The sequence below is a fragment of the Sparus aurata genome, chromosome 9 (genome assembly GCF_900880675.1).
Source record: "Sparus aurata chromosome 9, fSpaAur1.1, whole genome shotgun sequence".
NCBI lineage: Eukaryota > Metazoa > Chordata > Actinopteri > Spariformes > Sparidae > Sparus > Sparus aurata.
Genome location: NC_044195.1, coordinates 17,500,218 through 17,517,824, shown reverse-complemented (window position 1 = coordinate 17,517,824; position 17,607 = coordinate 17,500,218). Strand labels below are relative to the sequence as shown.

Sequence of the window (17,607 nt, the reverse complement as noted above, 5' to 3'; positions counted from 1 at the left end):
TGAAGCTGCCGTTCCGCTACACTGATTTAATAAATGTGGTGCTTTTCAAGGGTCAATAAATAAATACAATTTTTCTTGGTTTCTGACTGAAATAGCTCTAAACACCGGCATAACTGAGACACAATTTAAAAGGATTCAGAGGGGAGCAAGGAAGGGCACAGCGGCTGCAGAGGTAATCCGTGATGAGAACTGTCTCTCAGCTGAATTGGTCTGTCAGCTCCGTGTTAACCTTTACCCTGATGCAGCATTTTAGGTTTCAAGGTTGTTTGGGATGGAAATCCACGTATCAAGATCCAATCCGACAAACATGCAGCTAATCTGATCGAAAATAAAGGTGTGCTTTACAGCAAACAATTGATATGGTCGGCCTCGCAGAATCTATCCATCAATTCTTTCAACCCTCCCTTTTCTGTTTGCCAAGCACACAGAGATGAGAAGGGCACCCAACGCGGCTCGCCACACCTTCCCACTGCCCTCTCGGGGTAAGGCTGTTGATTCGTTAACAAACACAGATCGATAGAGGGGGCCTGAATGGAGGACAAGTACAAAGAATTAATTTCCGGCTCCAGGGGCTTACGGTGGCAAATCACCAGCTTTAATCAACAGTGTCAAGTCAGAAAGACAAATGATGTTTACACTGATGCAGTGTCTCGCCTGAAAGCAGCAGCGTTGGCTCTGTCTCCTTACCAGTCTGTCTAGGCTTGTGCCAGCTGCAGTGGTAGGCCGCTCCTCTGGGCTGTACGGCCTGAAGCGAGCGTTGAACACATCCGAAACGCCGCGGGTAGACCTAGTCATTCCTGCGGGCTTTGGCTGGCCGCAGCCTTGAAAAACCTGCAATTAGAAGAACATGGGCACCCAATTGTCAGGGGTTGAAATTACTCTGGATGCAGAAAATAGGGAAAACATGGTGTTTTGTTAAGGTCCTGTGAAGCGTTCACCCCACATTACCAGCGTGACAGTGCTCTACGTCAAGTCGAGGTAACCACGTTGATAGGTGATTCAACTAGGAGCTGTGACCGATGCTATTTAGGATGATAGAGTTACGTTTTTACGGGGTTTGGGAAAAAGACCACATATACTTAAACCATAAACAAAACTGCATCTGGAGCATGGGAAAGCCAACGGAGCATTTAGCTTTGAATGAGAACTGGCATCCAAAGCTGTGTAGGCTGAACAAATTCTTCACAACCACCTACATTTTTTATTTTTTTTTCCTTTCTGACTACAATTTTGTGGGGAGAGAAAAATGCAGTAAAACACAGGAAACACATTAACTACTGTTAGTTGAACTAAGATTATCTGACCAAATTGAAACATATAATTCAAATACAAGGCCTAAACTTGGACAAAATTAGAACGTGTCGCACTGCACACCTTCGACACAGCCCAGTACGACTCGAGGCGAGCTCCCCTCTGTGTTTCTTTACAGTTCTGGACTTCAGCAACTTCTCAGCTGTTACTTTTGTTTCTCTGGGCATACACCTAATTGACATACCCTGTAGGAGACCTGGGCACTGTTTTCTTGCATATTCATGATGGCCTCTGAGATCTTGACATCAATAGGCTCCATGACAGATTCAATGTTGAAAGGTCCCTCCAGCCTCTGTGCCACCAGCAGCATGGCGTCTGTCACAACAGTGGGGAGAGGAAAAAAAAAAGATGGGGTGTTGCGGGGAGGAGAAGCAGAGGTGCAAAGAGACACATATTTAGTTGGTAGACACAATTTTCACAGGTGTAAAAATAGCTTTATTTTCAAGGAGACATATTCTGCTCATTTTCAGGCTCATCATTTTATATTGGGTGACTACTAGAATTGGTTTACATGCTATAATGTTCAAAAAAACACATCAGTTTTCTCACACTGTCCTGTGCTGCAGCTCTGTGTTCTCCCTCTGTCTGAAACGCTCTGTTTTAACCTTCTTTCTCTTTAAGGGAAATTTCCAGTCTGATCTGATTGGTCAGCTCACACACGCCTGACCCAGCACTGCAAACAAAAGCACAGAGCAGCTGTGCTAAAGCAATTTCTTACGTGCCAAATGAGCCACTTGGCCTAGATTATGAAAATGTGTGACATGGCAACGTAGTGTGATGTCACAAAGTCACGGAATTAAAGGCGGGACTAGACTGATGAGGCGTTCCAGGAGCATTTTTTTTTTCAGTGGGAAAGAAAGAGGAGCTTCTGTTGATTTTGACTTTTTTTTTTAACTTTCAAGATCTTTTACATGCACAGGAACATAAACAACACTGAAGGAAGGCAAAGAAAAAACAATGAAGAATAGTGTGTCTCCTTCCATCTAACCGGGAATTGATTGCATTGGAGAGTAACTGACCACCTCTAAAGCATTTAGTATTTTGACAAGAAAATACAAAATATACAAGCATATTCAAATCTGATTACACATTAGTAAGATGTAATGAAAAAAAAAATGATAACAAACATAACACTTGAAGCTGCTTTCACTCATGTCCTTGGATACATTTCTAGTATGTCACAGCTCACTCCACTCGTGTACACTGTTTCTATGTTTGCTTGTACTTTTTGTTTGTATCTGCTGGTGTTTTACATGATTGCTTGCATCTTGTCGACGCGGTTCTGTTGTATCCGCTTGTGTTTGTCGTATATATGAAGCGCCCTGCGAAATGCAATGCATAAGTTGTCAAGCTGGTGAATATGTTTTCCTTATTTGTGTCTGTTTTCTCTCGTTGCTCGTGTTTTCTCTCGTTGCTGTGTGTCAGGCTCTGTCAGCTCGCACAAAAGGTCGATTCTGCAGAGGAGCAAAGAGACAAGCGGGTCCATTTCCACAGCAGGCTTCAATTCATTCGGATTTATACCTATCTGATTAGTAAAAAAATCAGTTTGCTGAAAACAGACTCATCACCAATTAATTTGATAAATGTTTACGCAAATTGTCATGTAAAAAACTAATTGGTTCCAGGTTCTAAAATGTGATGATTTACTGGGCTTTATCTGAATACGTTTGGCTGTTGGTTGGATAAAACAAGCAACCTGGAGAGGTCACATGGGCTCAGAGAAATCGCTACTTCCTGACATTTAAAAGACTAATGAATCAATACATTAAAGCAAACCAATAATGAATTGTTAGCTTCTTATGCAACGTTTCACCAAAGGTCATAGTCTCAAGCAGCAAACTGACGCGTGCTGCTTTCTGATTACTACACAGCATTGTCAATTACCTCCTCCATCTCCTCATACTCCAGCAACACACAATTATGAAGACACTTATGAAGCATGAACGCTTCTTGGGGCAAACTCAATTTTTATGCAGATCAACTCAATCAAGTCGACAAAATTTGGTTATGCGGCGTGCATCAAAAACCGCTGATGAGTCATTGATTCAATAGAACTTTTGAAAAGCCAAGCATTTATTTACATCCTCTGTGGGAAATGAACACTATAAGGTCAACGGCTCATTAATGTCCTTGTGTGGACACGAGCCAGAAGGCCTTGTCGAACATGAGGCACTTAACATTATCACCTCCAAACAATCAGTTTTTGCTTTCATCACTTTTAATTAAGTAGGTAGATCCTCTCGTGTAAAGAATCAGCATTCAAAATATTTAATATTTCCGGCTGCGGTGGTTCAGATTTCACTCAAACTAGTTAGGAAACAGCTGTTGCCCTTTAGAGGCTAAGTGAGTTAATTGATATTGCCATGAAATGGCGCTTAAGTGCTCTCAGCCCTAATGTGTCTCTGTAATGGCAGTTCTGCGTTTGACTGACATGCCACGGGGGGAGTTGGACATCGCCAAACCACTAACTCATAACTGAGCAAGACCCAGATCTGGAGACAGCACTTAGGCAGTCCGTCAGGAGAGGTTTCTCCATCCACAGACCTCCCAGGACAAGACCTCACCGGCAGGCTGTCGTAATGACTCTTCAATTACCTCCTGACTAAATAAGGCCACGCTGTAATTTGGAGGTTACAAAATCAATGGCTCCTCACATGCTTTTGACGGTTTATTAAACTGCACTTAAATGAAGTATGCAGCATGTTGTTTTTCAACAATACTTATATGCTGCGTATGGCTTGCTGTTCACACCACCCTACTAAACATAACCAAGAAGTTTTATTGCCTAAACCTAACCGAGGTTTAATCCTCACCAAGCTGTGACTGAGAGCTGAGAATATTTGACACCTGAAAACGATTAATTCACTTTGTCTAAAGTGTCATTCCATAAAACAAAATTCTAATTTACCCGCTGGACACAAATTCTAGTCTCCCGAGCGGGATCTGTTCATACTGGACCAACTTGTGTGGAATGTAATGTGCATTTTTATACTATATAACGCCTACCTCTCCCAAATGCTTTCTGGCAGAATGCAGATTATCACTGTCCATGAGAACAGATATGAGATCAAATACACAAATCTTTGAGAACAAAGTGCATCCAGAGCACAGACTGAGTCAGTCACGGAGCTCCCTGAAGCATGCAGTGTAATGTCCTGCAAAAACACGCCCATCCGGGGTGAAGTACCAGGTTTTTGAAGTAAGCCTTTATAATTTATTCCCAAACTGTGACGGCACAGATAATATTCCAGAGAACGGAATACAAAGCGTTAAACGAAACTGTGAAAAAAACCCAACATATCTGTGAAAATGAATCGATAAAATCCGCTAGAAACAAATGTTAAATGGGAAAATCAGAGGCAAATAGTGTACGTGACAGAAAAAAAAAAATCTAAATTATTCCTGCTTTCTTTGATAGCGGGCCTGTCCAGCTCATTCTTCGGGGACCTGTGATCACTAATGGCAGAGGAAAAGAGCTGAGAAACATTAGCTCAGCTCTGGCTCCATTTCCTCTCAAATTATGTTGAAGTCTGAGCCTTTGAAGAGCTCTTCTGTTTGTTTACACTGTGGACTGCAAATAGCCTGTGATGCTCGCCGAGATTTTAATATACAGACTGTATCAGTGCCAACTAGTAGCACTTCAATCGCACTGCTGTGTAACCATATGGTCTAAGTGTGGATGACACTTGCACTAGCAGAACAATGAAGCAAAAACAAAAACAACAACATATAGATAATTGCTAGCATTGTCTATTAGCTTTGATGCTAATCAGTTGCCATAATGTGCCTCTTGACACAATTGCGGCTTAATACTTTCTTTTTGTGTTCTTTTCTTGAAAATAATTTGAATTTCATTGCCATACAGCTCGCTATTTAATCTGTTTAGGATGTAAATGCATTCAACTGCCTCAGGTATGTCTTTTTACTTTATGACAAACACACACACACATAAAAAAATCAGAATTCAAACGTAAATACTGAAATTTAGGTCAAGGGAGCCAACTGGGAACAACTCATACTTTATACCGTAATAAGAGAAAAAAAAAAACGAGTGCCTCTAGCATCCGAGACGACGGCAATCTTTCCCAACAATGGTGACTTATCTGCAACTTATCAGATGGGCTCGACAAACAGGGGGAGCTGGGATCTTTGTCTTCATATATAACTGAGGGAGAGCAGATGGAGACGTAGGAGAGAGAGGAAGACGAGAGCAGGGAGAAGGAGAAGTGGTGCTGATTGGGTTGTGTCAGGCCAGGGTTTGTCCCCTAGGAGGAGGGGGGCTCCTGCATGTGGAAAAACTCTACCTACATAGAGAATTAATGACTCTCATTTATGAGGAGTGCATGAAGTCCAGTCCGCTGTGGCATGGCTGCCACTTCTGAGCCAAATTTTCCCCTGCATCACCCGAGATAGGCCATCGGCCAGCCGGAGGAAATCTTTTTATCATCACGACACAGCCATGCAAATAGACATATCTTGTCCTATTCTGAGCCGAGGGGGTTTTAAAACAACAACTGAGACCTCTGCCTAACTGGATATAGACGTGTAAAACTAAATGACACCATGCTGCGAAAAAAAACCCACAGCGTGATCCCGTATGATTTAGTTCCATACTGGAGGTTAATGTTTCAGTTTGTGATGTGAAACATGCTTATTTGTGCTGTCTTGCTAAACAGCTAAAAAAAAATCTGAGGAGGTAATATTACTCTGGGCTCTGCCTCTTTATCGAGATTGATGTCCACTTAAATTCAGGCTATGTCAGCCAGCGGCAACCTCCAGCAGACAAGGAAAAATAAGGAAAGTGAACAGGGCCATCTATGGCTCTTTGCCTGTGAAAAGCTCCGGAGAATGAAAAATGGCTCTAGTGTAATTTGGATTCTGTAAAGCATTGCTCATCTGTGGTTCAGTCAACCAACGAATGGTGGCGTATGAAACGGTATAGAAATGGGAAAGAAAAAAAAATGCATGTTGTTCCCTGGTCATACTTTGTCCTGATAAAAAAGTCCTTGAACAAACACATTTGTGCACAGACGGACACACATACATTGGTATGCACGCACACGCTTTCACGTTAAAATAAGAACAAAAATAAGCTTCCACTGTCAAAGTATTATCAACAATGAAACAGAGACAGCCCACTCATACTACCAGAAATTCATTTTTCTTACAAACCCTTAAAACACTTTTCAAAATGATAACTTCTTTTTCTATAAAAACTTGATATTGAAAGTCAATTTCTCCAGACAGTACAGCACAATGCTTCTCTGCTTTATCAAACTTAGGTGACTTGATGACGACATTCACATAAAAGGTCAATATACTGCATATGAAAAGTATTCTCATGATGCAAGGATTAAAAAGAGCACATCATGACTGTAAAAATAAGAACACAACGAGAAATATACACGAGTATTTCTACAAGATGGACGATAACAATATGCTATAGATGTGTAGCCCTGTATGAGAACATCTGGGGTCCGTTTCACAAAGCAGGTTTAGTGAAAACTCTGAGTCTGTTAACCCTGAAATGAGGGAAACTCTTAGTTTTCCGTTTCACAAAGGGAGGTAACTCAAACCGGAGAAAGAGGGGTAACTCCAGCCTGTTTCACAGAGAGAGGTAACTTAAGCCCTCGGTCAGTTACCATGGTAACATACTCTCTGAAACTAACCTGGTCGGGACCAGGTTTTTCTCAACAAACCTCGAGTTTCTCTCTGTCTCCGCCCTCTTTCAGCCACACACGGTATTTGATTTCCTCATTCATTCAGTCAGCAGGCGAGTTTTGGCGTAGTATAGTTCTCATTGATCATTGCAAAAATCAGTCAGTAGGCCTACATTCAAAGTTATATTAGGTGGCGACTATTTTCACTACCATGGCATGTCCTTTTGATAATAATCCTGTGGATGAAGGTGCAGCATTACTGCGCAGAGAATTAAATATTCGTCGGGAGATGATTATCAGACGCGCATAGATGTTCTTGCATTTCCAGACAATTATCTTTTTGAGCGGTACCGTTTCACGTCACAGTCCATCATTTACACACACAACCTAATCCGTCCTTACATTTCCAACATTACCAACCGAAGTCATCCTCTCACATCCCAGCAGATATTGTGTGTTGCGCTGCGTTTTTTTGCAAATGGGAGTTTTTTTTATACAACTTCGGAGATGCAGAGCACTTGAGCAAGGCAACTGTATGCAGAGCGGTCAGAAAAGTGTGCCTCGCCCTGAAACGGCTATACCCATTTTTATCATTTTCAGCTCCTCTGCCTCCGTTAGAGGTGGCGGTGCTGGGCCACCACCCGTCTGTGTTAGTTTAAATAGGCTTAATTATTTAACAGAACATGATATAGATGAGAAGACATTTATGTGTGTGAAAACAGTGTTGAAAACATGTTGGGGATAAAACAACTGTACAGTCACACAGCCACTTAATATTTACTTTACAATGTAAAACATGAACAAAATGAGGTACCCCCATGAGATTATGCCGAGGTCTAATGTTTTTATGTTTCATCTTAAGCTGCAGCCAAGTGCGCTTCTCAGCCGGGGTTGCACCTAAATGAAATAAATTAATAGGCTATCACTCAAGCAGTTTCCCCCTGTAATATTATTGTGATTGCAAAGGACTTCATTTAAAATTACGCATTGACCCGAGCACCAATGTTCTCCCACGCCGTCTCCCTCTCTTTTGCTGCTGCAGCGGTGTTACACTTCCTTCTAAAAACGTGCTCAAACTCACTGTATGAGCGCATTAATATTTACATTTCCAGTGGGGTGAAAAACGTAGCCCTCCTCTTCCCCGTTGCCATGGTGACTCGTCGAATCAGGGCTCCATTGATGCTGTCTTTTTATACTTGTGGTGCACGTGCTTAACTCCAGGTTAAACTACTCCGAGTTGATCAAACTAACTCAAATCAACTGTTCTGGAACCGAAAACTCAGAGTTTCCTATCTCAGAGTAGATCAACTCAGAGTTCAGGGTTAGACTCAGAGTTTGTTGAACCTGCTTTGTGAAATGGACCCCTGCTCTGTTGGGAAATGCCCCTTACCTCAAACATACAGATGAATATTGAACTGAAAGATCCCCATTAAACAGGTGCTGCTCTGGTCGACCATATCACATCCACAAGAAAAAATAATGGGAATCTTGGACAGGTGTTGCTCACAGGAGCCGAGAGAATGCAGCTTATCGCTGTAAATGCAGTCTATTTAGGTGAAGGCAGAAGGTTTTTACTATAGTGACATCGATGTGTGCATGGCACTGCAGGTCTGTCAGTCACTGGACCACTGTTGTCACGGCTGAAATATCTGAGATGGATTGGCGTGAAATTTGCTACAAACATTCATGTTCTTCCCGACATTTTTTAAAAAAAATTTCCCTTGGAGGGCTAAAACTGAAACTCAGTGGTGGCCCAATGACTAAAGGCAAACACAGATTTTAGTATATTGTATTATCAAGGTGCAAAATGTTGGGTCTGCTAGAATCCCAAATTTCCCTAACTTTGTGGGCATAGTGTTAATCTTCCTTCTGTGATCCGATCATGAAAAACATTTAATAATCATGAATCCTACATATTTAAAGAAAAAAAAAACTTTAAAGAAATTAAAAGCATAAAAGTATTCTTTGTTTTAACAAACTTTTCAAGAAACCTAGTACAAAATCCAGTTCCATCACCAGGTTAAAATATCTATTTTCTCAATTCTTTGATTTGTATTGTTCTTTTTTCTGTGTTCTGTGCTTGCCAAGATTTAAATCTTAGATTTGGAAATATTTGATTCAGTCATGTATTAGTTTCAAGTTTGTAGATTCATGTTATATATTGATTAATTAATCGATCACAAATATTAATTTATTTCTCAATTGGCCAGCAAATCTTACATTTGTGTCAGTTACCGTTAATTTGATATACCAGATATTTATGGGTAAATATCAAAACATCAATTTTTTTTTTTTTTCCACTGTGCTAAAATTAAGAATGCCAATATTTTGAATGTAGAATGACCGGCTAACATTCTGTGTAGTATTTCACTTATTGCTATGCTGAAGCATATCTGATCTCAAGTAGTTTGACCTTACAACCAGCATCTTCCACTTATTTCAAACCTTTGAACGCTCATGCCTACTGAACCGACTTGTTTCAAGATTTCCTGTCTACTAGAAATATCTTACTGCATGGACGGACAATCTCACTAATATTAGGTAATTTTCTCCTTAAACCCTGTGCTTATTTCTTATATTACAGCCTTCCTTTTTCTGCAGTGCAGCTGCACTCTGTGTTTGCCTGCCATCATGTAACCCACTGGTTTGTGGACTGCCATTTTAAAGCCTGGAAGTTTTTCATTACGGCCGTCACCATTTTGATTTTTCCAGGGCCAGATGACCATATTTGGATGAGATGCTGTAGGTGGGAAGGATGCTGATTGGATCTGATCAGGGCATGTGAGTTGAGCGGAAGTGAGCAGTGAGCATGGAGCGTGAGTGGGAGGAGCTTGGATGGAACGCAGAGCACTTTTTCTCAAAAGCTGGAGCGTCACCTTATCTCCTGTTCCATTTTTTGCTCCGGTACGGCTCACATTATGAGTCCGAAGCTTGCCAGACCCAGAATGCATCTAACTGTATCTTGAAATACATTTTTTCTACTTGGAAAATGTGGTTTTGGCAGCTCACATATTGCAGATGCAAGGCTACAGTCTTAAACTGAAATTAAAATACAAAGCAAAGTGGTAAGCGGTAAGCAAGTGATAATGAGCGAAAATGGCCTGGAGCAGCTATGAGTGTGGGGAACTAACAGCTCCAGGACTAAAGAACAGAAACTCTTACTGCTTCACTCTGCTCACAGGCTTCCTCTGACTGTGAACCTGTGGCATTTGTCAATCATAAGGCGGCTATGCCCTAAAGCATACCGTCCTTTATCATCTGTTTTTACTCTATATAGAGCCATTGACAAAACGAACATCATGCCGGAGTACAAAAGTCTTTTAACTAGCAATTAATTAATTAATAACTAATAAACACTGTGAGTATGGTAATTTTCTCATAAGCTTCGGTGACTTCAGACTTTTGCTGGGAACCAGTGGAGTCACCCCCTGTGGCCCATTAGAAAGAATGCAGGTTTAGACAACTTCTACATTGGCTTTACTTCTCAGACCCACAAACCCCATCCACTATGTCCACTACTGTCCATGGCTTACTGCTAATTAGCAAATGTTAGCACGATCATCATGGATTTAGCATGTCAGCAAAAGCAACTCAGAAAAAAATGAAATAAAATAAAGCGTCCTACACTACTTATCACTCCTTTTCCATCGTTACGGCACATATTACCAGTGAAGTGATAAAGGGAATACTAAACAGTGTGTTCACACCATATACTGGAGTGATGCTGAAGCTGTACTGTGCCGAAACTAAGCAGCATTATCTGAGTGAAGCATTCAAAAGTGGATCATGCCTTTTATGGTGTTGTAGATGTCATGGAATTTCCGCTTATGAATGCTGACACCAGTGTTTCAACTATTTAGCTAACAAATATGTTAAAGATGTTCATGCCCCCAATGAGCATCCTTTTTTTTACTAAAAGCAGCATGTTACAGAGCATATCACCTCCACGAAACTCTGATATGATCCGGACACAAAGACAATGGAGCTGCTCCAAGTGAAGACAACGATAGGCCCCGCTGCTCATAAAGACACCAGAGAGAACAATTTCTCTCTCTCCACAAAAATGTTCTCTCTTTGTGCAGATTTGTGATTGCACAGGTGGGAAGTGAATCTGTAATTAGACCCACTCAGCCATATCCTCATGTAGCAGTGAGTGATTAGGAAAGCGGGGAACTATAAAACAATAAAACAAAATGGAAATTAATGTTGTCGCTACAGATGCCTCTGCACATAAAACAGAGTGAGAAGAGCACAATGCTCACCCCTTGCTGCCTTGTGAAGGAGCGCAATATGTTCTACAATATTTGTCTGACTTTTGCAGACGGATGACGTAAAAGGGTGGCACAGGACGGGTCCTTACTCCGCCAGAAATATCTCCTGCGTGTGTGGAAGGTATATGTTATAATGTAATATCCTCAGCAGTCAGTTTTCTCAATAATATCTTAAACATCTATTTATTCATTTTTTTTTATTCCATCAGACCAAAGTAACTGGACTCAAAAGATGTTCAAAAGTCGTTTTAATAACTCAAGAATTTAGTAACAAATTAAGTGAAAACCTTCAAGAGCACTGGTTTTATCGTGCAAAAGTCTATGTTTGTATTCCTTTGCTTACTGTTTTCCGGGCCAAGATGTCTATGCCGTCTGATAGTCGTGACTACCAGGATGATGATCCACACGAGATTTGACTAACTCAGCTGAAGCCTCATATTAGCTTCTTAATTTAAATTCCCACTATAGTGAATTTTGGCATTTTTATTGCTAAAAATGTCCTGTCATGATAATCATTTCCTGACAATGTTAATTAGCCACTATGTTGAAAATATACATATATTATACAAAAAAAATTAAACAATAATATACTGTATGACTATAGTAGAATCTGAGAGTCATATGCCAATAGTGTGGCTTCTTGGACTAATACAGGAGTGTGTGTGTGTGTGTGTGTGTGTGTGTGTGTGTGTGTGTGTGTGTGTGTGTGGTTGAGTTAAAAAGAGAGTGAGGCAGGTGTTAGCGACTGGATCTGGACCCAAGATCAATACTACTCTCATCTCTCTCTGTTTAATATAATGCTACACTGGAAAAATCCCACCTCAAAAACAAGTAAAAACATTAACAAAAAAAAAAAAGTAAAATAAAAAAAATAAAATACAGATCCAAGGTGTTTTTACTTGTAATGAGCATTCATTTGTATTAATTAAATCGACCAGTGGAATAAGTCATGCCAACAGCAACAGTCACTTCTGGGTAGATGGTTGGCAGTTGGTTTGCATAGCTGAGTTATGTGTCATCTGCAAACTTGTTTATTAGGGCCCGAGCAGGTCATCGACCTGTGAGGTCCCTATTGTTATTGGTAGGACAGAAATTATTATTCTTCTGCGCTTTGACTGCAGTTTTGGATGCCTGAACATATTCAAAAACTCACCAAATTTGGAATATACATCACATCTGGCGAAAAATTTGATAATTTAATGTCGTTGGGCGAGGTCGTGACCTGCGGGCTCTGTAGCGCCCCCTAATGTTCATCCCCGCCTCCCACAAGTGCGTAGAAGAACGAAATTCAATACGCAGATTCCTCATGAGCAGACGCACAAAAAAGTCTGGTGGGACCATACTGTCACTCCAACAGGAAGTCTGCTATTTAGATGTGTGGCGGCGTTTTTGTCCAATTCATGCCTACTTTGAAAACTATCTTGTCCTAGAGCTTAAACACCACAGTCTTCACATTAACTCAGTAATTTTCTTCATGCCCTGGAGAACAAAAGTTATTAAAATCTTTCAGCTGCGACATACTTTAGTGGGCGGGGCGGTGGAAACCATTTTTTTCCCTCGCGGTCAAGCATCGAGGCTTTATAACTTCAACATACAATTTCCTATCCACACCAAACTGCTCGTAAGTGTAGAGGGTGTCTCCCCGAACACATCTCAGCATCAATACTTAGTTTGCCATTTTGATTTTGGCCGTCATGTTGAAATATTGACAATCTTCGTACTTAATTATCTCCTCCTACAGACGTAACGCCACCGACTTCAAAGTCACTCAGTAGCATCCTCTGACCTTGAAGATGAAAAGTTATTAAAATCTTCATCCTACGTCATACCTGCTGGCCACAGTGGAGCGGGCAATTCGAATCCTTCGCCGTAAAGCATCGTGTCCTCATAACTTCTTCATACAATTTCCTATCTCGGCCAAATCTCTCAGGAATGCAGAGGGAGTCGCCCTGATGAGATCTGTGTGGTCATGGGGCGTGGTGGTGACGCGTGGGCTCTGTAGCGCCCCCTATTGTGATGCCCCGCCTCCTACTTGTACATAGAAGGACGCAAATTGGTACGCACCTTCATCATGACCAGACGCACAAAAAACCCATTTGGATGCTTACTCTCACTACAACAGGAAGTCAGTTATTTAGATGTGTGGCGGAAATTTTTGACAAATTCATGCCTACTTAGAAAATTATCTTGTCCTAGAGCTTAAACACCACAGTCTTAACATTAACTCAGTAATTTTCTTCATGCCTTGGAGAACAAAAGTTATTAAAATCTTTCAGCTGCGACATGCTTTAGTGGGCGGGGCGGTGGAAACCATTTTTTCCCCTCGCGGTCAAACATCAAGGCTTTATAACTTTAACATACAATTACCTATCCACAACAAACTTCTATTTAGTGTAGAGGCTGTCTCCCCAAATAAATCTCAGCATCAATACTAAGTCGGCCATTTTGATTTTGGACGCCATTTTGAAATATTGCCAATCTTCGTACTTAAATTATCTCCTCCTACAGATGTAACACCACCGACTTCAAAGTCACTCAGTAGCATCCTCTGACCTTGAAGATGAAAAGTTATTAAAACCTTTATCCTACGTCATTCCTGCTGGCAGTTGCGGAGCCCGCCATAACAATCCTTCGCCATGAAGCATCAAGTCCTGATATCTCCTTCATGCTATTTCCTGGCTCGGCCAAATCTAGAGGGAATCTAGAGGGAGTCGCCCTGAATAGATCTGTGCATCAATACTGTGTCATATCCATAGCGCCACCCACTGGAAACCCACTGGAAACATGAAGTAAGTTTTATTGCAGTCAATTTTGGCGCCCTACATGCATGTACATGAATGAAATTTGGCATGCATGTGTGTTATGACAAGACGCACAAATGACTCATTTACACCCACACTCTCAGTCCAACAGGAAGTGGTCTATTTAGCTTAGAAGCACATGAATGTATGGTGTACGTGATACAAGTCGCCACTATATGGCACTGTTGTCTTTCAAGGCACATGTATCCTATCTAGATAACCTCTGAATGATTCCATTCAATTCCAGTAAGTCAGCCGCATATTCATCAGATTTTATTGAAACTTCAAAAGGTGGCAGCATGCACTTCTTGGAATAAAAACTGGTAAACAAAGCAGAACTTAGATCAAAAAGTTGACACTGATAGACAGCCATAAATAGATTTTTGAAAGAAGGCAAGTAAAGCATTATTCTACACATATTTATGTGCAGTGATGACAAACATAGTCAGATGTACATGGCATTTGCATCCCATCTAGCTAACCTCTGAATGATTCCATTCAATTCCAGTAAGTCAGCCGCATATTCATCAGATTTTATTGAAACTTCAAAAGGTGGCAGCATGCACTTCTTGGAATAAAAACTGGTAAACAAAGCAGAACTTAGATCAAAAGCTTGACACTGATAGACAGCCATAAATACATTTTTGAAAGAGGGCAAGTGAAGCATTATTCTGCACATATTTATGTGCAGTGATGACAAACATAGTCAGATGTACATGGCATTTGCAGGTAGTTTTGTCTGAATTGCACGTTACAACAGGGCATATTTGAATGGTAATGGGTTGAGCCACATAATGGATAAGTGAGTGGTAGTCAGCCACAGCACACAATTTTCAAATAAGCCAATTTGCTAAGAATGCCATTTGCGTGTTGTGTCTGCCCTGTCAATGTGGCACACACCAAGATGTGTGTAGTTGTGATTCTGCCCAACTCTTCCGCGATGAACGAAGTGAATTCCACTTCGATATGAAACAACTGAGTGAGTTCTTTGGTTAAACACCGCTACTGCAGGACGCTCGTCAAACCTGGTCACTTGACCGCTGTCCCTTTCCAAAAGGAAGAATCACATCTGGCTGCACTCCACTAGCTATCTAAATCTGTGGCATTCCACTTCCATCCTCCCCTATGATGCGCTGCCTTCCTGCCTTCACGGTGACAACAGAAGGCAGTGTCTTATCTGCGCCGGTGGTCGAGTGGTTGGAGTGCATGCCACATACGCAGTGGACCCAGGTTTGAATTTAGGGCGGAGGAAGTTTACTGCAAGCCACAACCCCCCCTTCTCTGTCCCACTTCCAATCTAGAGAAGGCCGTAACACTTCACACAACGTAACGGTGCAGAATCGATTGTCAAAACGTACCCGATTATTAAATGTTTTAGAAATCATTCACCTGCAGCCCATTAGGATTTCTGTGGATTGCACGAAGTTGTTCTGACTTCACTTGAAAGCGCTTGATACTGGCAGGGGCAACCCACCGCGTTACAAACACACGTTGGGAGAAGAGGCTGATATTCACCCCCGGCGTGCACCGTCCCAAACGCAGGCGGTTGCCGCCTCCGTGAACAACGATCGAGGAACGGGGCTTAAGCCGCGGCGCGTTTGGACGGCGGCACGCCCCGACGCGCGCGCGGACTGCGAGGGCCCGTTCATCACTGCTTGCAGTTTTTATTTCTGTTTTATTTTTCTTTGAAAGATTCATAGTTTAATAGGATGGGTCGACCTATGCAATGTTTCTGCTGCATGTATTCATGTACTGTGTAGCTTTGTAAGCATCTTCAATATAAACACAACACTAACATCTCAGATTAAGTAAATTCAAGCTGGCATTTTCTTTAGTCTGTGGCCCAACAAGTAAATCAGGTCCCCAATGTAACAGCAGTGACAGTGTTGATATAAATGAGATATGAAAGCATCAAATGTGCATTTTGGATCAATTAGATTTACATACTTTGAAATTAAATCATGAAAAAACACAATTAAATTGTATATATACTAGCTGGTGATGCTGGATTTATCTACTCTGAAGTTATTGTGAACAAACACTATGATTGATACTGTATCTTGTTTAAGACGAGTTACCAGGCAACCAGTGGGGGCTGTGGTTTTGTCCCCATCTTTTAGGGTAGAAGGGATTGTTTGATACAGCAAAAACTTGTTGACGATTGCTTACTTACACACTTGTAGAAAGGTGTAGAATAACAGTATCTATTTACCTAGACAATAATTAAAAAAAATGTTGTCATGTCCAAAACAATTGTCTTTTTCATCTCTGTGTAACAACAATTAAAGTAGTTGTAAGAATTCTGACAGTTGTTTCCAGCTTCTAACAAGGCTTGTGAGCCAACAGAGCCAAGAGAGTGTTGGTAGTGGCCAATTTGTGGCTTTTTTTGTTTTTTCTAAATGGCTGACTTCTACAGTGTGTACCACATTATTGCTAGCTAGCTATCGTGAGCAATGTTAGCGTGCGTAGCAATGTTAACATTAGCTAGCTAGCATTAGAAATGTTGGGTAGTGCAACAAAAAGCACACGGCAGATGATTCGAACAGCAGCAGTGTTGTTACGTGGATGCAGTCGGAGGTGGAAGATGAAATGCTACGTTTAGCGGTTGAATGTTATCAGTAACACCTTTAAAGACAGGACAGATTTTTTACACAATTTCTTTGACATTTTTTTGTTTGACACTAGAATAATTGTACCCATTTGTAGAGGTGGATTTTTTTTTCTTTCTTTTGCAGTGCAGCTTTGTATTTTCCGCCCACGGGTGGTGAAACAAGCCACAAAGATTAGACAGTACAAACAACCATTATAAATCCATTTAACTCCAGAGGTGCAGGTAAAATGGCTTTTAGGCACCACTGTTCTAGTTGTCGCTGTTCAAAATTATCTATCCTCTGTATTGAAACTCAGACCTCACACATGAAGGAAAAACACAAAAGAGAACAGGGGATGCGGCTAGTTTGCAGATACACTTGACATTCATTTACTTTTGACAGTACGTCAGAAATTGGACCCCACACGAGTTGATGACGATAGCTAGCTGTAAGACGTTTAAATATTCCATTAAACTTCATTCCTTTAGCTGTGGGTGTTGCAGGTTTGTGAAGCTTAAATGCCAACCAAATAAGAAAAGACCTGTGGTTGCATTCTGCTGCTGGTGAGAGCTCAAGCACTCTGATTTCAAATCTACTGTAGCTTTGATTGCACAATCAGGTGTGTGATTAGGTGCACATCAGATGCCAAGACTCTTTCTGTCTGCCGTTGCCTTGGAGGCCATCTAATAAATCGTTGATACAGAATGCACAGAGGGCACAGAGGCTCATGAAGATATCTGTGTGCTAGTCAATCGTTATTTCAAATAATAGGTCCAAGCATTTAATGAAAAACCAAGACGGCAATCACCAGCAAAAAGTAAAAGAAATAAGGCTTCAGATTTTTAAATACCGCACAACAGATGCAGCATTTACACTGGGAAATTAAGCAGTGATCAAATGTGGCATTAAGGCCAAATTTTGTAAGACAATTGATTTATGAAATTCAGTAAGAGCAAACGATCATCACCTTCTC

General features: G+C 41.1%; 1 protein-coding gene across 2 annotated transcripts in view; it reads right to left on the bottom strand.

The window, feature by feature from the left end:
- LOC115588337 (glypican-6-like) overlaps positions 1 to 17,607 on the bottom strand; it is a 117,969-nt gene that overhangs the window by 33,080 nt on the left and 67,282 nt on the right. For both annotated transcript variants that reach the window (XM_030428875.1, XM_030428876.1), the window contains exons 5-6: positions 1,496 to 1,626; positions 688 to 831 (exon numbers count right to left, since the gene is read on the bottom strand). In XM_030428875.1, the coding sequence (XP_030284735.1) occupies positions 688 to 831; positions 1,496 to 1,626 (275 nt within the window). The remainder of the gene's footprint in view (positions 1 to 687; positions 832 to 1,495; positions 1,627 to 17,607) is intronic.